The sequence below is a fragment of the Planococcus citri genome, chromosome 4 (genome assembly GCF_950023065.1).
Source record: "Planococcus citri chromosome 4, ihPlaCitr1.1, whole genome shotgun sequence".
In the NCBI taxonomy this organism is placed as follows: domain Eukaryota; kingdom Metazoa; phylum Arthropoda; class Insecta; order Hemiptera; family Pseudococcidae; genus Planococcus; species Planococcus citri.
In genome coordinates, this window is record NC_088680.1 from 49,258,141 (window position 1) to 49,281,774 (window position 23,634).

A 23,634-nucleotide genomic window follows, 5' to 3' on the forward strand; every position below is an offset into this window, starting at 1 on the left:
TTTCAACCAAACATAGTATCACACATTTATTTTTTTGAAAACTTTCTGTATAAAAAAAAGCAATACTTTGGTAACAAAAGCAGTGAAATCTTCAAAATAAATCGATGAACTTACACAAAACTGAATAAAATTAAGGACAAAATATTCTATCGTGTTCTCTTTAGTGAAAACAACGCAGGAAAAAATCTAATAAAATATAAATAAATCGTTAAAATTCCACTATATAGATCGCATCGATACGCGGTAGCGATAAAAGAACGCAGTATGTAGGTATAAGTTAAACATAATAAAGGAATAAAAATTGATTTTTATTTCGACGACGAAAAACACAAAACGAAAACAACGTGAGAATATTTCTCACAACTCACAGATACGTAATGTAACACGACTCTTCTTCTTACTTATAGTAATACAAAAAAAATCACAAACTTATAAAAATTGATTTCACACAAACGAACAAGTTTTTTTACTCGTTAAAAAAAAAATCATCCTAAATAGATAAACAGCGCTATCAGCTGTTCGCTAATACAAATTACAATAGTTGCAATAGTTTGGAATGCGTAATATAATAATTACGAACACAATACGTATTTGCACGCTACGTGAAAGAAATAACATGTTGTGAAGGAGTATACAAATACACATTTTTAACGACGACGACGCAGGTACATCGAAGCATCGTAATTGGAAAACAAACCTCACTCGGGTATTTTTCGTAAATATGTTTACCAAAATTTCGACCACACTTGCATCGTATTTTATTACGTCGAATACGAATAAATATTGTTTCCGCTGGAATGCGATACATTTTTATCGATGGGAGAAAATTATCAAAATATTGATAGGTAAAGGAGGTATGACGGCGAATTCTGCCAAACGTAAAAGAAATTCGTACGATGAATTTCATTACGAGTGCTTCAAAATTTTTTACGTCATCCGATGAATAATAAATTAACGTAGGTATAGTAGTAGGTAGTTTGATAAAAGCATTTGAAAAAATTACCGATCGGTACGTCTGATAATTTTGAGAGCATACATCACTAAAATCTAAGTACATTATCACGTGTAATTTCCGCAAAGAAAAGCCGAGCGATATTTGACTGGTATGGGTTTCGCATTAAGCTGTTGGCAGTAATTCTTCGATACTAGGAATAGGATCACGCCAGTAATTAAATTCGGAAAATTCTTCGGCTAAAGTTTGCCTCGATCTGACCGGGAACAATTGATCGGCGATTTGCGACATGCTTAAGTACCTGTAATCGAAATTTATAAAATGTTACAAGCTTGGAAATACGTACGTATGAGTACAGTGTGCACTTTTAAGGCACATTTCGAATACTCACGATGATTGAAAAGTTTTAGTCAATTCGTGTCGTAATTCTCCTCGATGATTTATCGTGAAAATTCTAAACATAGGAATGCCAACCGCTTGATATGTCCAAACATCCTAAAGACAAATGAAATGAAAAATTGTATTAGATAATTCAAAATTGAAAAAAGATTTAAATCGCAATTGGTAGGTATGATTTGTAATCACTTACGTTTATCTTATTACCGTAACCGGCGTAGAAAGGATTAGAATTCGGCGGGAAGAGAGCTTGAATATCTCTCAAACAAGATATCTTGAATTCTTCCGGCTTCTTTTCGATTACTTCCCTGTAATTGCGAACAAATAACAAATTTGATTTTTCATTTAAAAAAAGATCAAGTAAGTGGGTATTAGTCGCTTAAAACTCACCGATGAAAAGCGCTCAGTAAACTGGTGGGATTTAACAATATGGGACCTTCTGGTAAAGTAAGATCTTCTTGTTTGATCGAATTCAAATATCGTCTGGTGCCTTTCGATTGACCTAAAACAAACGAATATCATTTTATTAGAAATCGCAGCGTTGAGTCATTCCATTTCAGGCCAATTCATCGAGGTTATGCTCTTCAGAAAATCAATCAATTTCTTCTAAAAATTTCAAGCTCCATAACATCGCCCTTCTATGGGAAAAAGGTAATGATTTGGCGACAATTTTTAATTTCTCATTCAGGATACTAAAACCAAGAAGCGTTGCGACAAGAGGATCCCAACCCCCCTCCTTCCCTTCATATCTCTTCGAATAAATCGAACGAGAATTCTTCGCAGTGGAGGTTAAAATTTCGACAAATTCGCGAAGTTTGAGCATGCAAAGGAAAAATTTCTTACCTATTGCTCGAGCCGATAAATACAGAAGTTTATATCCGTTATCTTCGATACGATTGAATAATTTTGCAACACCGCTTTGGGCCCAAGCGTTTCCTACGATCGGCATAATATGGCCAAGCACATCAGATCTGTGAACAGAAAAAAAATTAGTAAAAAAATGATAATTCTTGCACCTTAGCTAATAGCTATGTAAAGGGACAAAATGACTGTGGAAAAACAAATTAATTTTAAGCAAAATTTTGATTCCATGAAAAATTAATTCTTGGAAAGAAAATATTCTGAGACCCTCGCAACCAAAATTTCAGCCCTCAAATTAATTTATTTCAAAGACTTCGGCCGCGTGAAGTTGAAATTTCACCATTTTTGGCCAATTAAAAACCACCAAAAAAAATTAAGGGCGATTTTTTAAATTTTGAATTCTAATTTTACAATAGAAATGGCAAAATTAAGCTGATGTTTATCTAGGAAATTATCAAAAAGTGATTAATTGTTGGTGAAATTGCACAAAACTCAAAAAAAAATACCAAAAAAGTCCAAAAATTTTCAAAATGTCATAAAATTTTTGAAAATTTTTTCAAAAATTGCCCAAGCTATTGAAAAGTATAAAAATAATTTGTCAAAAATGCGAAAAGTAAAATGAAAATGTTTAAATTGGCTTCCCAGTAATTAAAAATGACCATAAATTGATCGAAAAAATCGGTATATGTATTTAATTGAGCAAAGTTTCGCAAAAATTGCTCAAAACTTTGTTTAAAAATACCCAGTTGGAATTGAATAAACACTGATCAAACATCGCGAAAATTAAGCAAAATATTGCATAATACTTATTTTAAAAAATGTTCGAAAATTATGTCATCATTAAAATTAAATTTTGCAAAAAAATAAAGATTTTTGAAAATTATCAAAAAAAAAAAAAAAAAGAAGAAGATGAAGAAACAAAATATACTCATAACTGAATGATAATGCGTCAAAAATACAGAAATTATAATAAAAATAAATGAAATGACCTCCCAGTTACTGAAAATTGATCTGCATGATTGAGCAACGATTCAGGAAAATCGCTTAAAAATTTGGATGGCAAAAATTTAGCAAGATATTGCAAAAATGCTTCAATGTAGAAAAAAATGATTGAAAATCGCGAAAAAATTACAGAAAAATCACATACTTAAAGTGTCACAAAAACTCTAAAATTGACGTAGAAATAACTTGAAAGTTTCTAAAAATTGATGAAATTTCAGTGAAATTGAGCAAAATCTTGTCAAAATGAGCAGAACTGAAAATGTCTGGAAATTTCGGTGAAATTTTGCAAAAGTCGCCTAGATTAATAAAAATTGATGAAATATTCTCAAATTTCACAATAATTTGTCTAAATTGTAAAAGGTATTGTAAAATTTGTCGTCTGACATTGAATTGAAAATTATCATAAATTGAGAAAAAAATTGCTAAAATTACTTTGAAAATAAAAATTTGTTAAAATGCCATAAAAATAGTAATAAATAACAGAAATGTGATGAAATATCATAAAATTTGGATTCAAAATGCCCTAATATCAAAAAAATTGATCAAACATTATGAAAATTGATGAAATTTTGCAAGCATCAAGTATCACAGAAAAATTCCAAAACTGGAGTAAAAGTGGTTAAAAATGACCAAAAAATTGTTGAAATGTTGACAAATTTGAAAAAATTTACTTATGTACTTACATGAAATAAAAAACCTTTCAAAATGACATAAAAACAAGTGGAAACCACTAACTAAAGTTTGAAAAACATTTTAGGATTTGAACAAAAAATAACAAAACCGCTTTAAGAGCACTGATTCTTCCATCAGCTAACGTCGTTTCTTAAAGACTACCTCACATGAATATCTGAATCAACGAAACCACCTTAAATGTTATAATTCTCCCCCTATTTAACATCGTTTTTCAAAAACTACCTCAAAATATTTCTCAACAGACAAAACAGCTTTAAGGACTTCAATTCTCTTCATGTTTAACGTTGTTTTCCAAACACCTCCTCAAAACAATATAATTATGAATTAACAAAACCGCCTTAAGGGCTATGACTCTCTTTCGGTCTAACGTTGTTTCCCAAAAACTTCCTTAGTTGAAAAGTCCACATCAAGAAAATTGCTTTATAAACGATGATCCCCCCCCCCCCCCATTGACGTCATTTTGAAAAATTACTCAGAAGGTAACTACAATAAAATTCCCTGAAGTTTTTAGCATCGCGTTTTGAATTTATTTTTCCTATTTCAATGACGTTTAAGCAATTTTTGAACAATTTTGCAGATATTTCTCATTTCATTTCTGACGTTTCAACATCATTTTCACAAATTTTCTTTGTTAGAAAAATTATTTACATTTTTCATAAAATATTGCATCACATTTTGAACAATAATTTGACGTCATTCTATCAAGTTTCAGAATACTTTGAATAATGTTTACAATTTCTCAATAATTTTGATGCATATTCACGTACTTGTGAATTCTTCAAAATTTTCGATCACTTTTTGTTTTTATCTGTTTAAACACTTCTCAAACGCTTCAAAATTATTCTTCATTAAATTTTAAACTATGCTCAAGATATTTAAATAATTTAGACGACGATATTTCAATCATTTTCAGAACATGGTGAATTTTCCCATTTGAAAGACATTTTGATTGACATCCACTCACACAAAAACCAAGACTCTTCGTTCAAATAAATCGTTGCAAATTGTCCTCTTTCTTCTTCCTTTTTATAAAACCGTCCCAAACAGTACCTTGTACTTGGTTTCAGTGTAACCTCGAGACGAGCCGAATAACAAATAAATCAAACATCATCAAACGAAAAGAAAAAAACGAGGAACTAAATAATATACACATTAGGTATCTATTTTATCACTTCGAAAAAGCATTAGTCATATTAGGTTGACCTATCATTCGATGATAATCAAAGGTTAAAGCCCCTTCTTTAAAATGGCATTAATACGTGAAAAAATTCCATCGACACGATAGCTAAAGCTATCCATAATCTAAAATTAGTCATTTTTTATCAACTCACTTCGTAATGGTACCATCGATGTCGGAAATGACTATTTGATCGTCGTAACGCCATAAGAATAACGTACATTTACAACGAGTTGTACCTTGATACGCTGTTGTCACGCTGAACATTATCTCATTCGCACCCGGTTGCAAGTTCAAACTGGCCTGAATCAGAAAAAACAAACCAAATCTAGGTTATCGTGAACAGAATTCAGTTTAAAAATAAAAATAATCGATATTCAGAATCACATCGTCTTTTTTTTTTGCAAATCGTGGAATTAATTGCAAATAAATCACATCCTTTCCTTCCATACATAGATCGAGGAGAATCAAATTCTTATCAGTTCCCATGCATCTCCTCGTACTACACGTACGTAGCACGTACGTACGATAAAACTCATTAAATTAATTTCAAGGTTAACGACACGACGACGACGACGAGTACACTCGCGATGAAATTTAATGCCAATTTTCGAATCTCGATACTTACAATTTGTTCGGACGTTAAACGCAGCGTTTTTCTGTACTTTTCTGGTTTATCTTTAATCGGGATACTATTATCGGTATTTTCCAATTCCGAATCAGTCGAACTATACGTACGTAAACGTTTTCTGAAAAAGTAAAAGAAAGGTCATCGTATTAGAATCTTTATCGTAAGCAATTCGAGAGTAAAACGACCTACGCGAGGTAAAATAGGTATTATAATATAATTACATCGTCGACGAGAAATAAGAGAAAATCCAAAATTGGAATTTAATAACGATTTTCATAAAAAACAACAACATTTTTACGAGAAAAATCCAAATACGTAACTAGCATCAACTGACAGCTGATAACCTGACACACATCGAACGATTTGAAAAAACTTTCATAATGGCGTACAATTTACTCTGGTACGGTAGTAGTCATCGTAAACGACGAAGGCCTCGAGTTGCAAAAACAAATTATCAAAATGCGTTTTACCGTTGTTGTATTGTACGTAAACGAGTGTCTATGTACTATATAATATGAATAGAGATAGTCAGCAGATACGTCGCGACGAATAGAAAAACAGATGAGTAATCCTCCATATGTTCGAAGGTATCGTACAACAACAACAAGTCCATAACATACATATGCATACATTGACGCTTATTTACCACGAAAGATCATTGAAATTACGTGATAAGAAAAATTTCAACGTAATACTTCGCCTAATTACACTTACATATCGTTGTTTTCCTGAGCGCTAAGGAAATCTGGTTCATTGGTGGGCGTATTCGGTGTTACGTCGTCGAATGTGTCCGAACTAGTTCTGCGAAAAAAAAAAGAAAGAAAAAGTGAGTTAGTAAAATTTGACAGACGAAGAATTAAGCGAAGAACGCACTGAAGAGGTCTAGGTTATTGAAAATTTATACTAACTGAGGTGGTAATTTCGGGTCCATTGATTCCATTTCGAGTTTTTTGTCATTTTGAGAAGGTTCGCCTGAGGGAAAAAATTATCAAATGTTAGTATAAAATTTTTATTGGTCGAGCTAATTATCTAATTAGTCTAATGTATGGTGATGGTGCAAATGGTTCAACATTCGATGGTATACTTTTATTCGAATGTTTTGTAACACGAGTAAAATACATCTTATAGGTAGACTATATCCATTCACACATTTTTGAAAAACATGTAGGTATGTAGTTCTAATTGTAAGAATGGATTGGTATCACTTTAGAAAAAACTAAAATAAGTACATATTAAAAAAAAAAATTAATGGCAACTTGTTGGAGAATTTTTCTGAAAATTTTCCATCTCCCTTTCAAAATCTGTCCCTAAATAAAGTGATCATTTTTTTTTTTGAAATGGCTAATCTTGATCAGATCAAAGGTCAATGCTGAATCAAGCCCGAAAAAGGGATAGCTTCTCCCATGGTATTGGCAAAATCTTTTTTTTGGCTTCAAAAATTGAAATTTGTAGGACAATTTTCAAATAAATGATGAAGGCATCACGTTTGAAGCAGGAGAATCAAGTTTTGTAGCTGACGATTCTCATTCTTGTTTTTAAACGCCTCCTTTCTCCGCCCTCCCATGCAATTTGATATTTTTCAACTTTCTGAAGAATGAAAAAAACAAAATTTAGGAAAAATAAATACAATGGATAAGAGGAAGAGGAGGTAGGACAACTTGCACGTTGACTATTTTTTGAACAAAATGATACCTCAAAATTTCTGAAAGCAGCGAAAATTCATCCAATTGAAGAATTTGTTCAATCAACAATAAGGAAGGTATCCCAACTGGTAAAAACATTTTTGAAACCAGACAAAGCTAAATCAAAAAGACGAGACAAAAATACATCACAAGCCAAAATTTCAGGAGCTGAAAAACATTTTTCGATTTTTGGAGAATTTTTAAATTTGAAAATCTTTGGATCAAAAAATGTAAAAAAAAATTCAAAATTTCACCAACTTGACTTGGAAAGCTGAAATTTTGTATGTACTCTATTTTTGACCCTCTGAATCGATTGAAAACGTTTTTGAACCATTTTAAGCAGTTTTGGGCCTTTCAGTTTTCGAAAAAAAAAGGCTTAAAATTTGATCAAATCAACAAACCAATTACACAGTAAAATTTTGAAGAAATTTCAAATTTCAAAGCCTGCTGAGAGCTTTGGAACTGCTCAAAACGGTTCTCAGCCGTTTTCAATCGATTCAAACGTCGAGAATGGGGGAGGCTTAGGTACATGCCAAATTTCAGCTTTCTAGGCCAATTTGGTAAAATTTTGATTTTTTCATTTTTGGCTCGAATTTGATTTTCAAAAATTCTCCAAAAATCTAAAAATGCATTTTAGCACCTGAAATTTAGACTGAAGATAGATTTTTATGCATGTACTTGTTCTTTCGATTTCGCATTTTCCGGTTTGAAAATTGCTCTGCCAGGTTGGGTCGTTTCCTTTGTAAGGGGATAACATGTCTTCAAGCATAAAACGAACCTCAAATAATAATTTTGGCCTCAAAGGGGCCCACTTAAAGGGAGGGATGGCTCATGCACTTCAAAATTCTTAAAATGTAAGCAGCATTTCCTTTAATTTCGAATATTTTGTGACTGATTCGACGTTTTCAAATCTAAAACTAGGTATCGTCGAGAAGTGAACCTCTGAAAATAATTTTGACCTGAAAAGGAATTCTAAGAGGGAGTTTGTGAGCCTCAAAATTCCTAAAATTCCAAAATGCGCATAATTCAATTATTTTATTATTTTTTTTGTAAATTAGGAGGAGTGCTCTGATTAGACTTGAGGCATGAGAGGACTTGGAGCTGGGTTCAAATAGTACCTCAATTTTTTCAAAATTCAACTTTTTGGCTATTTCAAATATTATTCGTTCAAAATCAGATCTAATCTAATATTGTCTTTTGGATACTAAAATGACAATTTTTCTGCTTTTGGGTGGAAAGGAGGGAGAGGGAGGGAGGGAGGGAGGGAGGGAGAGGGATGGTCTGAATTATCGAATCGATTTTTATCGAGAAGACTGCAAATGAGAAAGGGAGATAAAATGAGAAATTTCTTACGAGCACTGATCTCCTAAAAGTCCAAGGAATAAAATCCAAGGACTGGGATAATTTATGGCCAAGGAGGAGGGAAGGGGGGTGATGATAAACGGTTCTGAAAATCGAGTAGGTAGATATAAAAAAGTTGGGTCAATTTTTTTCGTATTTTTTGTTGCCAGTGTACCCGTAGAAATTATTATCAGCAGGTAGTCGAATAAGGAAATAATTATTCGGTTGCAGTATTTCCCCCTCTCCCATTTACTGTTTCATTTTCACCTTGGGATGCAGAGAATAAACTGGATGAATTAAGTTGAAATTAAAAATTCGCGAAAAAATTAATACATCGATAAAGACGTGCGGTAAGGTGAATATTGCCGACAAAAATTTTCACTTTACACCTTTCGCCTTGATCTTGTAATCATTACAAAACCCCGACCAGCTTAAAATTTCAAAATCGCATCCGTAATCGCAAAAAAAAAATAAACCCAAAAAATATCCTCGAGTTATTTTTAACTCGCGTAAAATTTCTCATCCTGAACAAAACTCTTTCGAAATTATTATTATTTTCGCGATTAAATTCGCCAACTTTAAAGCGACACGATTTTTGATATTTTTGCCAACTCGCCAAATTGAACGATACTGCAGCTACATAGGTAGGTAAGTTAGCAAGAGTATTTCAACGCCGCAAACGATAAAAAAAAATTATTACAAAAATATGAGAAAAAAAATTCAGGGTCGTGTAATATTACGAAATGATCCGGTGGTAAACTTAATTCTACCACATTAGGTAGGCATCGTAGAGAAAAAAAATCAATACTGATTAAGTATCATTTCAAAGTCAAATTTAAAATGAAGTTTCATAAAAATTTTCCTACTCGATAAAAGTGTAAATTTTCCGTTATACCTAAGTATATTATTTTCAATGTAAGTATAAGTACCACCTAGAAACCCACAATTCACATTGTTCAGAGAAAATAATAATAAACGTAACATTTGATCGAGTACCTACGTAATTTTCTATCTAAACAGCTAATTTTTTTCGTGTAGGGAAAACCATTTTTTCCCGCAAGTTATCACTATCAAACGTGATCCTTCATGATACTAATGAACTATAGAATTTTAAGATGAATTAAGTTGCTAATGAGAAGGAATACTAAAGAACCAATATACCGATATATTTTTCCGTTTTGAATACGGGTCATTAAATGTTAATTCGACCAAGAAGAGGTGAAGGGGGTCGGCGATTTTTTTTAAAATTTTTCCTGTCGAAAGACCTTCCGAAGGGATGACTAAGCCTTTTTTTAAAGGTTGCTAGGGGGTGTCAAAGTTTTCAGTGAACTTGAAATATCACCCATTTTGACCCCCATTTTTATGCATCCGTTGAAAAAGTTGAAAATACCCTTTCACTCGACGAAATAAACTCATCGCAAAAAAAATCAAAATTCGAAAAAATTCAATTTTCAATTCCAAACATCAAAAAAAGTTGAAATTTATTTAGACCTCTTTCTGACGTATTTCATGAAAAAGTTGATGAAAATCATACTCGTAGCAAAATAATTAAAATTCGTTTATTTTTTCAATTCATTCAGAATTTTGATTTTTTTGTGATGAGTTCATTTCATCGAGTGAAAGGGATTTTTGCAACTTTTTCTACGGATACTTAAAAATAGGGGTCAAATATGTCATCTTCACTAATCAAAACTTTTTTTCGTGTTTTAAATCAAAAAATCGCATTTTTTCACAAACTTTCAATTTTATTAAATCGACTTTTCGAAATAATGTCATCCCAATTTTTTAATATATTGTTCAGCATGAAAAGTTGTCCATAATATATTTTTTTCAGAATTTTTGAGAGTCGGAACGATATGAAAACGCGCTTTGAAACTTTTCGAGCTAATTTTTCGTACGAAAAAAATTGGCAACACTGATTCTTATGATATCACCAAAAAGCCTTTCGAAACCCCCAACTATTGGAAAAAGTTCCATTTTGGTAGGTATCGCGGTTATCGAGTAATTCACTGCTGAAATGGATGATATTTCAAGTTCACTAAAAACTTTGACACCCCCTAGCAGCCTTTAAAAAAGGACTAGAGGGCGGTGATTTGCACCAATGGTATCCCTTCAAGAGGTCTTTCCACAGGAAAAATTTCAAAAACATCGCCGACCCCCCTCCCCTTACCACTTCTTGGTGACGAATTGACGTGAAATGACCCATACTGATTTTGAGATTATTTTCAGTTTTAAAAATTTTTTGGGGAAAAAATGTGGGATTTTTCAAATTTTTGAACAATTTTTCTACGGTTTGGTCAAAAAAGGAGTATTTTTTCCATTTCAGCGCCATGCTTAGGAATGGGGAGAGGAAAGTGGGAGAGAAGGAGGAAAAAAAATTCAGCCAAAAAGATAAATTATAGTAATTTTGTACGTTTCGTTGTTCTCATTTCTCAAATTATAAAAAGGTCAAGTATACATATACATATTACATATGTATACTTTGTTCTACAAGAAAATTCCAACGACCTCGTTACGTAGACACCACAAGTAGATAAGGCAGGCGGGTGTATAATACATTATAAGCACATACAATACACACTTGCGAAGAACAAAAGATTATTAAACTTGTTCTATCGCTTGTCTGCGCCTGCGGTATCACGTGCGTATGTAAAAATTGCTCAATTCTTCAAACAGCGTGTTGAACTCGACGACGACGACGACGTTGCCAATATTCTATCTATTATGTACTTTTTGTACGTACTACAGACCTACAGATACATGTATAAACATTAAACAACATAGAGACAGACTGGGGTACCTCAACAACGTTGATCGTACGATCTATACGATCGAAACTATTCGCTATTTTATCTGCATAATCGAACGAATTTCATGTACGAGTATTAGAGACTAGGTAAGTAGGTATCATAATATGGACTATGAAGTTACATAGGAAATGAAAGAAAGACGTCGATGTCGTAATCGAGTCTTTATGGGCAGCATTGAGCATCGTCGATAGGACGAAGATGAAGACGACGCTTATATCACTAACCTGGTTTATTTTGCGTGGCTCGAGACCAATAAAACCACGAATAATATCCTCTCCTATGTCTGCTATTATCGCCACTGGAAACATTGCCCGATTTAGGTACTCTCTCTTTTTCGAATCTATCGAGAACTTCCTAAAATAAACACACGATCGATAATTCGTATAATTTACCGCAGGGATAGGATAACGCTAACGCAGCAGAGCGTCGTATTAATTAATCGACGCGTCTCTCGGTGAAAGAGAATGAATACATATGAAGCGCGGCAGGCAGCAGAAGGCACGAAAGGGTTTATACAGCGGCGTCATTTCACGGTCATCGTGTTTACACGGCGTTTAAATAATGTTTCTTTCATTTCGCAGTCGATATGCTACATACGAAATTATAGTATCGTACGCACGATATATGTAGCGGAAGGGAAGCCGTAAGACGTTGACAATAAAACCACCGTATTGCCGTCAAGTTCAAGGTGAGCGTGGCGTGACTCTGTGGTGTGTTGTTTTCTTCTTCGGGGGAAAAAAATTTCACGTACATCGCATCGCATCGCACTGGAAGGTAAACAACCACCAAATGCATCGCAATTCGCGAGAAAAAAATTTCGGTTCTGCTATTCTGCTTCTGCTGCGCATCTACGTATTCATCTGGTAACCGGTACGGTACGATGAGGTAGAGTAGAGTAGAGTAAACTCAAAAAATCGTACTTTTGGCAGAGCTTGCTTAAACAAAGCGTATGAAATTAATTGCGGACAGGCAGCATCCCATTTGTAAATGTTGCCGTTGATACGAAACATTAGATTTGGATTCTTAAAAATAGCCGGATCGTTGATGAACTGTTCGTAGGAGATGAGATGTTCGTTGAACTGTTCGAAAGTTGGAACGCTATCGACGTTACCTTGTCCGCCACACAATGACATGGCCAAATCCCAATTATCCCTGCAAAATGTAAACATCCCATTAATCGAATTTCACAGAGCTCGGACATTCTTCCAAGTTTCGGTGAGGTTTTTTTTTCCTTCAATGAGGTGGTGTATTTTCGTACTTGCACATTTCATCGGATCTGTCTTCGTCGTCGTCGTGATCAGGACCCATAGATGCTTCGACTTCACTAACCGGAGACTGAGCCAATGATGGTCCATTACCAGATTCCACATCTTCGTCTTTATCGTCGCAGCCGTCTTTCGATTCATCTGCGTGTGAAAAAAATTGCACCCTGGTCAGCATCCACTTCGTATACATTCTCATAAATTACCTACGATTGTACTATAGCAGGCTACGATTTATACGAATTAAGTATTATTCGCCTATTGCGCGAAAACCGCACACCGAACCGCATCGCACCATACACCCACACAATAAGCATATTACAATAAGCCATAGCCAAGACCGTATCAACCCATGTCCCCCTTTGATAGCGCAGTAAGTAGTATATGTATGGAAAAAATGACTATTGAATCGAATAAATTACTGTACAGGATTTTCAAATTTATTCCGTACAAGAAAATGCAGTGTTGAAATTCCGTTCCATTCTGTTCCCTCAAGGGGTTTGAATTGATGAGAGGAGGTCTGCAAACTTACAAGGGGTTGGTGGGAGAGGGGAAGTTTTGATATTTGCAATTTCTTGAAAAATTACAAACATTTGAATACTCATGTCATAAAATTTGATGAATTTGCAAAATTGAAAACCAAACAGACCTAAGCGAGGGTGAAAGCTCTTGAAAATTTGTATTTCGAGAGGCATAAAAACGATGTTTTTTTGTGAGGAGTTCAATTTTTGGTTTCAAAACTTGATTTTTTTGTAAATAAATTTCAATCTTGATTTTGAAAAAGAAAAGACAACAAACCCGAGGGATGCGAGGGCAAAAGCTTTTGAAAATTGGTGTTTCGAAAAGTAAAAATTTGTGTTTTTAAAATTCTGAAATTGTTTAATGAAGAAAATTCCCACAAAATCCTTTGAAAAAAAGTAAAAAAAAGTAATTTGGATAAAAAACAATTTTTTTTATTTAAAAAAAAAATCAAAACAGTGACTTTTTTGGAAGATAAGTAACCAAAAGTGACTTTTTGTGAAAAAAGTGACAAACTTACTTCAAAAGTGATCCACTACGATACCACTGCCTGATCCTAACCAAAAAATATTTTTCATGTTAAAAAAAATTACAGAAAAGCCAGTAAAAAAAAGAATATTTGACAATCACTGACAAAAAATGATATTTTTTCAATTTTTTTTCAGAAAAGAAAGACTATTTTCACATTTTTTTTTTTTTTTTAGCTAAGAAAGCAAAACTTTTTAGCAATTTTTGAGATAAAAGAGAGAAATGTTGGAATTTCTGGCAAAAAAATCGAGTATATGACAATTTTAGCAAAAGGCAGAGCTTTTTTGGCAATTTAATTTTTGTCAAAAAGGCGAGATATTCAAGCAATTTTTTGAAAAAAAGTGCGAATTTCTGACATTTTTAGGTAAGAAAGTAAGAAAGCAAGATTTTCCAACAATTTGGAAATTAGCGAGAATTTTGGTGATTTTTTAACAAAAAATTATCTTTTGAAATTATATTGACAATAAGTGATACCTACTTTTTTGTAATTTTTGTAGAAAAAGTGAGACATTTTTTTCGTAATTTTTTGGTAAAAAATGTGTTTTATTTTGAGAAAATATTGCCAGAAATCAAGACGTATACAATTTTTATAAAAAATTGAGGCTTTTGGGGCCATTTTTGACATCAAAACGAGAGCAAGAGATTCTGAAGTTTTTTTTTTTTGCAAAAACGTGACAATTTTTCATTTAGCAATTTTTGGAAATCAGAATAAAGAACACCTATTGGCAATTTTGACAGATTCGGAGACTTTATGCTGTTTATAGCAGAAAGTGAGACCTTGAAAATTTTAACCAAAAGCAGGATTTTGTAAGCATAATGCTGAAAAAGAAGCATCACCAGGTGGAATTCACTAGTTGAGATTATTAACATTTTATTCTTTTTTTTCTTCCTTCAAAAAGTATAGAGCTAATAAGATTGGGAAAAATTGAATTTTTAAAAATGAAAAAAACAAAAAATTGAAAAAGCAACCAAAAGTTGTGGTGCTGGAAACCCTTGCTCCAAGATGAAGAAAATCAAAAAAAAAAAAAAATTGAATTTATATTCACAAATTTTTCATTTTTTTATCAGAATTCTTTTAAATACTCCCGTTCCTCCTCCTTTTCTTCGGATAGAAAAACCTCCCTTGGTGCCCAAGATATGTTGATCCCCTTGCATGAAGCCTTCAAAAGTTGCAAAAAATCAAAAATCAAATAAAAATCATCAAAGTCAGTGAAAATAATGTTTGAAATTTTTTAATTTCTGTTCCTAATTCTTTCTAAACAATTGCACTTTTAAGAAAACTAAACCCCTCACTCGATCACTTAAATAATGTCGGTGTCCTTGAATAGAGCTCTCAAAAAATAGAAATCATAAAAAAAATAAATATTTGTAAGCAATATGGAAATATGTACCTACATATTTTGTTTCAGGTCAAAATTTTTCCAAAAAACTTCCGTCTCAAGAAAACCCCTTCTAGATCGCCGAATAATCTTGATCGCCTCAAATAAAATTTCCCTCCCCCCTCACTTTGAAAAAAAATTAAATAACAATTTTCCATTCAGGTCAAAATCCTTCTAAATAGCCTCTTTGTCGAGAAAAAATTCCCCCAGCTCTCCAAACAATTTTGGTTCCAAGACTACAGCCCCCAAAACTAAATGTTGGTCCCGGACACAGGGGGCTCCAAAGTAGAAAAAATTATTTAAAAATAGAAGATTGAACTCGGTAAACAATTTTTTTGAAAATTTTTCATCAAAACCCTTCCAATAACTACCATTTTTAAAAGAAAACTTCTTCTGATCTCTCATATAGAGGCCTCCAATGTTGAAAAATGAAATTCAAAACACAATTTCTGAATCAAAATCCTTCTAAATTACTCTTTTTTCAAAAAATAAAACCCCTTGGTTCCCTAAAATTATTGCCTAGCCCAACTTGACAGTGATTTGGCATCTTAGAAAATTTATAGATTATACAAATTACAAAACTTTCCTAACAGGTAACTATGCCATAAGCTATAATTCTCCTCCAGAAACTACAAAAATTTGTACCTAGGCGATTTTCAACTCGAAATGAAGATCTCCATCGAATTTGGTCAAAATCATTCGACATTTCTTTTTCGCGATCCACCCTTATTTTCTTACATCTACCCATTTGATTACTCATTTGTTTAATTGAATGGGAAGAGGGGAGAAGATACTGGCGTTAGCAGGAAGATGACATTTCACGAATACCTATGATTTGATCATCAAAGTGAAGAACTCCATGAATGATACAAATGTAAACATCATTCTTCTTAAAAGTAATACTCGTACAATGGAACGAAATTACGAAGAGCATCTTCCGCAGAATGAATTTCAAAATCATTCCATACAGCAATTCATGCGATTCATTTCCACAATTCCACACATCCTACTGCATCACCACCGTAAGGCCACCTTAGTGTTAGAAAAGTTTTACCTTCCGGTTTATAAGACTCCATACAGCGACAATGAGGTAAATATAATCTCGCAATCTCGGGATCTAATTCATCGGCGTCTAATTGCGAAAGATAAATCGAACCTTCCAATTCGTTGTTTCGTATATGTTTGGTTTTTTTCATAAATCCTAACATACTCGCTAACATCGAACGTTGAACCTCGGCTGTGAAAAATAATGAAAAATTGCCAGCCTCGTTTGTACCTTATGTACTCGCACATACGAGTGTGCAACGAACAATAACGATCCACTCGTTTCCACTCGTTTGCTTCGTACAAAGACAAACGCGACTAAGCATAAATTGCGAATACGAAAACATTATCATAAACAGGTGTCATTTTGTTATTTTATTCTGAAAAAGCTTGTGTAGGCTAAATTTAAATTCACCTGAAGAAACAGAGGAGACTAGCGACGCAACGCGAAGAAAAAAAAGTAACGTCAAATTTTCGCCAAGTTTTCAAATACATACGAGTACTTGAGCGAATTTATCATCATAAGAGCGTGCGAGTACAGGCTACATCAATTTTTTTAATCAATATAGCGGTATCGCATTGCTTAAAAGAAGAACATTAATTTGATCGCGTAATTATTCGAATGTGGAATGCATTGTTCAAAATTAAAAAAAAAAAGATAGAAAGAAAGAAAAAAAAATTAAATAACGAAGAAAAAATGTAAATTTATGATGATTACAAGTTTGATAATTTCTTTATTGGCGTTATTATTTCATATCAACACTTCGTAAAATGCTACTAATTGAGAAAAATGATGAAAAATTTGCATAATTTTGGTTTCATCGGTAAAGTTTGTTATAACTTATAAAAAAGTATTGGATATCGATTTTTCAGGAGCAGGATTGGCATAGAGCGCTCTGGAGTAATACGAGTAATACCTATTATTGAATTTTTTCAGTCATTAAAAAAAAATTGAATCTTTTTATTCTTTTACATTCTGATGTGAATAATTGTTGAATATTTATTCTGATTTGAGACAGAATCATGAAGAGGGAGGGGGAGGGGTACACAGCTAAATTTTCAGGTATTAACCCTTTTTCTTGCCCAAAAGAGCTATTCTAATTAATATAAATTTTTTTAGATCACACAAAAATGAATCGAAAGATCCATGAAATATGTACGTACATCACCAGGTAAAATTGCAGGCACATAAATTTCATTTTTCAATTTTTAGAAGATTTTAAAATTGAGATAGAAAGCTGAAACAGATTTATATCTAATTTTTGATATTTCAGATCAACAGTTTAGCTGGCTTTCAAAATTTGGATTTAGGTTTCGAAAAATTGAGCTGAACCTGATCAAAGAGGTCATAAGGACGGTTACCTATAATCTAAGTTTGTGAGGTCTGAATTCAATTTCAAACAATTTTACCTCTTTTAATCCTTTTTTTGAGAACTGAAAAATTCAGAAATTAGCAGGAGACTTCGAAAGACTTAGAACTGCTAGATTGAAAATAGTATCCAAAGGAGTTGCGATAAGACCATTTTTTGGCCTCAGCTAATTATCGACTCAACCAGTCTTAAAATGTTGTAATAAATGTCCCAAATACGAATCCGTAGTAAGTTAACCCAAAATGACCATTTTTTGGGCTCCAAAGTCCATGGGTTCCCAAAGTTGTGAATGAAAGAAGAATTTTAGGAACCACTGAGTTTAAATTCAAAAATTTTTTCAGCGTAAAATATCTGTTTGAACCCGATAAACGTAATGCGAGCAGATTTTTTTATTTGACCCTCTGGGGCAGAAATTGTGGAGGGGGTTGATTTTTGGAAAATTTTGGAACCACCATTTTGAACCTACCCCTTTGAGCCCCGCTAAAAAGCGTTTTACAGTTTATTAGTATCTAAAAGACCTCCATCCCACCAAATTTTGAGCTCAATAAGATTTTGCGCTGGTACTCAAGAATAAAATTTTCCAATTTTTCGTAATTTCGATATTTTGGGAACCCCTGGAAAACTAGAGACCTGCGATTTGCGCCAAACGTAATCTAGATGAAAAAGTTGAATTAAGATCCCCGTATATTCGTAATTTTGAACCCTTTTTTTTAGAGCCCCCCATTATAGGCACCCCTAAAAAAGGCGTTTATGCATATTTTTTCAAATAAATCAAAGAATTTACATTTGAAACAAACTACCCAGTGCTCAATAATTTTTCATATGATTTTTCCAGTAGCTTTCAAAATTGAGCTATTTTGGGTCAAATTCTGAGATTTTTACTTTGTTGAAATCGTGAAAACGTGATTATAATGTCTTTTCGAAGAGTTACATCTCAGAATTTGACCCAAAATAGCTCAATTTTGAACTACTCACTCGGATCAATCAAGTTTCATTTTTTTTTTTTTTTGTTGCCAAAACTGGATCAAAGATTTTCAAAAATTCCTCAAAAATCAAGAAAATGACATTCAGCGCTTGCTTTTATCTGATGATGTATTTTTTATACTCGTTTTTTCAACGAAAAAGATAAGCGCTGAGTAATATAAGTATAAGTGTACGTATGCGACCTTCTTCAATGTAATTTCGAATTTTCGTCGTCGAAAGTTCAACATGTCTTTTACTCAAGTTCAGACGCCAGTTACGCTTTTTTTTTATGACTCGCTCGAAAATCAATATTGCAATTTTAGCTTCATTCGTAACTTGACCTTGCATGAGCCTCTCCCCCTCCATACTCTTGAGACAGACTGACGCGACACTGCATTCATAGAATTATTAAAGTTTTTCTACTTGTATGAAATTTTGTTGGGGTTGGTCCGCCAAGAAATTGGGAAAATATAGAAGGTCTTGATAAAGTCAAATTATTTCGATCCTACACTTTTTTTTTCTAGAAATTTTTACAAAAAAATTTTTTTCAAGTGTAAAGTTGAACCATTTTTAAATTTTCATCGCAATTCGCGAGGCTAGGAGGTATTTGGATCATTTTGTCAAAATGGTTTTGCAAATTGTTTCAAAATTGGGCCAAAAATTTATTCATCTCACTGAATTGTAATCTACTTCATCTTTCTAGTTCACAAATTCTTACCCCAATTTTCTCGCATGTTATCGTATCTCTCTCATACTCCACAACAAACTTACGTCAGTAGACGAGAACCAAAAATCCCCCCCCCCAACCCGCATTTTAGCTTCAATTTCGAAAAAAACTTCTTCCAAAAAAAAAATTTGAACAACCCTGAAGCAATTCTTACTGAATACTTGAAAAAAATCATCATCATATTTTTTGGTAAAACCATGATGACTCATCACTCAACACTATTCCCAGAATCATACGTACATATTTAGAACCCCTGAGAAAACACCCATCATTAATAAACATCATTCGAAAGATCACCAAAAACATCTTTAGAATCTTGTTTAAACAAACTAGATTCTCATCTCATCGCTCAATTGACACTCACTAATCATATGGATTTTCATCAAGATAAACAAATCTTCGCATATTAATTGCTGAGCACTTACAATTTACATATTCTGAATATGTACACGCACACGAAAACCATTCACACATCGATCAATCCATTATCGTAAAAAAACACCCAGAAAATTACCATATCATTAACGCGTGAAAATATGCCCACGTAGATCACGCACTTTCACTTTTATCCATTCTTCGCCCTCTTCGAGTCTAAATCTAACAAAATTAAGGTCAGTATTCTATCAGTAGTACTCGTACCGTACGTTCAACGTGTGGGTACGAATTTTACGATAACACGCGACCTATGCAATTACCATAACTCAAAACATACCGACATTGCTCGCACCTATTCACGTAGATACAACATGTGTAGTACCTAAATGACCTTGAAAAAAATAAATAAATTTTTTGAAGTTCATAAACACTCGAACAACTAACTCATCTTTCATCTTGCCAACACTCGAAAAAAAATTTCAATCGATGATACAAAGAAAACTACTCGTTTGCGGCGACGAAAAAAAAATACAAAATAAGATAATAAAATGCATAATCATAATGACGTTGAATGAAGTGTTGACGTAAAATCGTATGTTGTCTTTCGACGGAAATTCGATATCATTTTCCAGATATGGCGCAATAGGAATGAATTTTTTTTTGACAAACGAACTGCGTAACATACTAGCAATATGTACCTACGTTTTAAACGCTCTAATAATGCGAATAAATGGACAGAAAAAATTTACTACGTTAATTTTCTTCGCTTATAGGAAGTAGGACGATAATTTCGGTAGTTCGATCGAACAATTCAAATCGAAATATAGGTTTGAATGCCAAGAGAAGGGAGCACGAAGTGGCCAGTTTGGGATCAGAATACTTTTTTAATGAAACTAAAGTAGAATAGAATTTTTCAATGACAAACTACGATAAAATAAGGAGAAATCGTCAACAGTTCAACGTCCTGAACGATCGATATCCAACAACACTGGTCTCGTCACGAAATAGCTCCGATAACAGACCCAACGAGAAGGGATGGGGGAGAGGATATTATAAACGCATTTTAACGAAAATGTTTAATAAAATGAATATGTACAGAACAAGCTTAAAATGACATCTGTTTTCGTATTCTCGGATGAAAGAATATTAAATGATCATTAATATAGAATAACAATATGGTTAACGAATTAGTTTTCTACACGTTAAACACATTATCATAACCACAAATCGTCATGCTACTATTTGGGTTAAAAACTACCCAAATTTTCGAAAGTATTTACACTCCAGTACATGAAGAATGTACAAAAAATTAATAATAAATGAAACTTACGATCGCGTTCTTGAGTTGGTTCCTTTTTACCGGTTAAATCTTGCAGTTCGGATTTAGGTATAGGCGATGGTAATTCACCCCATCGCCAGGATGGTCGATGGGCTAATTGTTTATTGGCGTCGTCTACCGATGATATGGCACATTCGTCGCAATCTTTCAGCCTCGATACTTCGAATTCGGTATCCGATTGCACCGGTGAGAAATGTTTGGGTTCGTTGCTGTGAAAATCAATACGAAGATTAGAACAATTGTGCTAGAATATATTGTAACGAACCGAAGGCAGAAAAATACGTCAATACGAGTACAAACCTGCAAGTTACGTCAGTATCGCTGAAGAAATGCAGATCAGTATTCAACGGAGGTGAAGTTTGAGTTTGTGGCAAGTTAGCGATTTCGTCATCTTGCTGCGAAGGAAATAAAGATCATAAATTGAATAAATGCCTCGATAAAAGAAATAAAGGTTACGTAAATGCGAATCAATGACTGGGATGATCCTTGACCGTTACCTTTAATAGATTGGATTTATTAAACTCGTTGATTTCCGATGAATCATGAGTTGACGCAGTTGGATTCTCGTCGGATGTTTTTTCTTTGTCTTCGTCTTCATCTTCGATCTTATCGGTGGATTCTTTTTTAAACTCGTTCGATAAGGTTTTCTTCTTCCTTCGCCTTTTCTTCTTATTATTTGAGGGTTTATTATTATTATTATTGACGGCCACATTGGTCTCGGATTTGTTCAACGTTGCTAATTTATCCACCTCCGATGAACTCTGATAACCTTCGTGTTCGGAAAGACTTTGTATAGGACGAAAATCGGATGATGTGGGAATCTCGCAATCTGACAACGATTGCACCGTCTTGGCGTGAAATGTTTTCAAAGTGCTGATCGGAGCGTCATCTAATATTTCCGTTGGCAATTCTTGAGATCCTTTGAGATTAGATCTGAAAATAAAAATGCGAAATTGTAGTACGTTACCGACGTAGGTAAATTTCAACAGCATTGTTACACGTGTAAATTAACATCGAACTTTGAGCTTTAATAATTCGAAATAATTACAGATTTTTGACCCAGGGTAACAGGCTTTAGTGATAATTTAACGATTAACGTATTGCATCATTTGCACTTTTACGCTATTTTTCACGTTAATTACAACGGCCGATCGAGAAATCGGTCGGTTACGTTGGCGAACAAATTAATTAATGTGACTGATTTATCGAAACATAACGAAATTCAAGGATATATGCATTGGTCACAAATAATCTAAACTGATTCAGTTAGAATATTATACTAACACCGCAGTCCAGACAGCTGATTCGGTTTCAATAAGGTCTTGGCTTTCGGAATATGGGATAGGAGAGCACACCAAGTGCTGCGGAACGCTTCTATCTTCGTCTGATAACTCTTCGACAAAAAAAGCTTCACCGGATTCTCCCAATTTCATGTAAATGTCGCATGGTTCGCCGTTGATTTCGATTTCCACCTGTGAAAAACATGAATAACTAAATTAGTCGGATGTTTCGTCAGCACGACGTACGAGATAAGATGAATTTCACAAAACGTACGATTTTCTCGCGACTACGTAGAACTCCAATTTTTCCAAAACGAACGTGAAATGGTGAACAGGTATAACTGCCATCGGGTTGTTCGACGACAATGACATCGATAGCTCCAGTTAACGTAGCAGCGTTTATTTCTTTATAAACGTGCCGAAAATTATCGATAAATTTACCCAGATAATTCATCTTCCATTAACGCTGCAAATGAAACTGTAATCAGTTACCGATCTACCGAAACAGCGTGAAAGTGATAAGCAAATCGCGAAACAAGATCACATTTGTAACATGTCAAAATTACGATGAATTTTAAACAAAGAAAATTTCAAAAAAGGTACCAGTTATACTATTGCACAAGTTGTTCGTTTCGTGGTGGTAACTAAATTCGAAAAGACTGAACGCCTCTCGCGAGCTCACAATGTATTTAAAGGGAACAGCTGGTTACGAAATTTCAAAAACAAATTAATAACAAACACAATTGAACGTACGATTCCAACTAAATTCACCGAATAAACGCTTCGCGAAATTTTGCATGAACGTCTATCTTCTTTCGTTGTGTTTTGTGAGTAAACAAGTTCTTAATTTCTAATCACACATTCGCGATCAGACATCAGCTGACGCTGATTTTCTATTGGCAGGTGGACAAAACAAATCAAAATGCAAGCACCTTCATTACAACCATTACGATCACAGCATGGTACTTGACTCACCCAATTGACCAATCAGATGTTGGAAAACCCAGTAGAGTCATAAAACAGCTGATTCTTGATTGTTAAATCGTTCTCGAAAGATTCGAATTACTTCCACTCCTCCCGAAACTCATTCCCATTCCATTGTGTTTTGCCCTTTCTTTCATGCGTGTTTTTTCTCCTCTTCCGGCTCTTCCCCTCCACCCCTATTTGTCATCGTCATAAAGAACGATTTTTCCCGTTGACTTCGTCAAAAACAGCTGACTAAACATAATTTGCCACGAATTCGTAACTTGAAAGTCAAAATGTTGTTATGTTACCTACTTATTTCAAGTAGGTAGGTATTTCA

At 33.7% G+C, this 23,634-nt stretch overlaps 1 protein-coding gene across 3 annotated transcripts; it reads right to left on the bottom strand.

The window, feature by feature from the left end:
• Lpin (phosphatidate phosphatase LPIN) lies at positions 1 to 23,277 on the bottom strand. Of its 3 annotated transcripts, XM_065362768.1 has the most exons (18): positions 22,606 to 23,277; positions 22,336 to 22,523; positions 21,549 to 21,984; positions 21,352 to 21,446; positions 21,043 to 21,260; positions 16,288 to 16,470; positions 12,804 to 12,951; positions 12,466 to 12,697; positions 11,770 to 11,899; positions 6,621 to 6,684; positions 6,427 to 6,513; positions 5,710 to 5,830; positions 5,236 to 5,384; positions 2,192 to 2,319; positions 1,739 to 1,850; positions 1,542 to 1,656; positions 1,344 to 1,447; positions 1 to 1,253 (listed from the first exon to the last, which is right to left on the bottom strand). In XM_065362768.1, the coding sequence occupies exons 1-18, from the start codon at positions 22,783 to 22,785 to the stop codon at positions 1,118 to 1,120; spliced, it is 2,826 nt and encodes a 941-aa protein (XP_065218840.1). In that variant the 5' UTR covers positions 22,786 to 23,277; the 3' UTR covers positions 1 to 1,117. The 3 variants fall into 3 exon arrangements, with proteins under 3 accessions (XP_065218840.1, XP_065218841.1, XP_065218842.1); XM_065362769.1 differs by lacking the exon at positions 16,288 to 16,470 and having other exon boundaries at positions 22,606 to 23,276; XM_065362770.1 differs by lacking the exons at positions 11,770 to 11,899; positions 12,466 to 12,697; positions 12,804 to 12,951.
• Between the last annotated feature and the right edge of the window lie 357 nt (positions 23,278 to 23,634).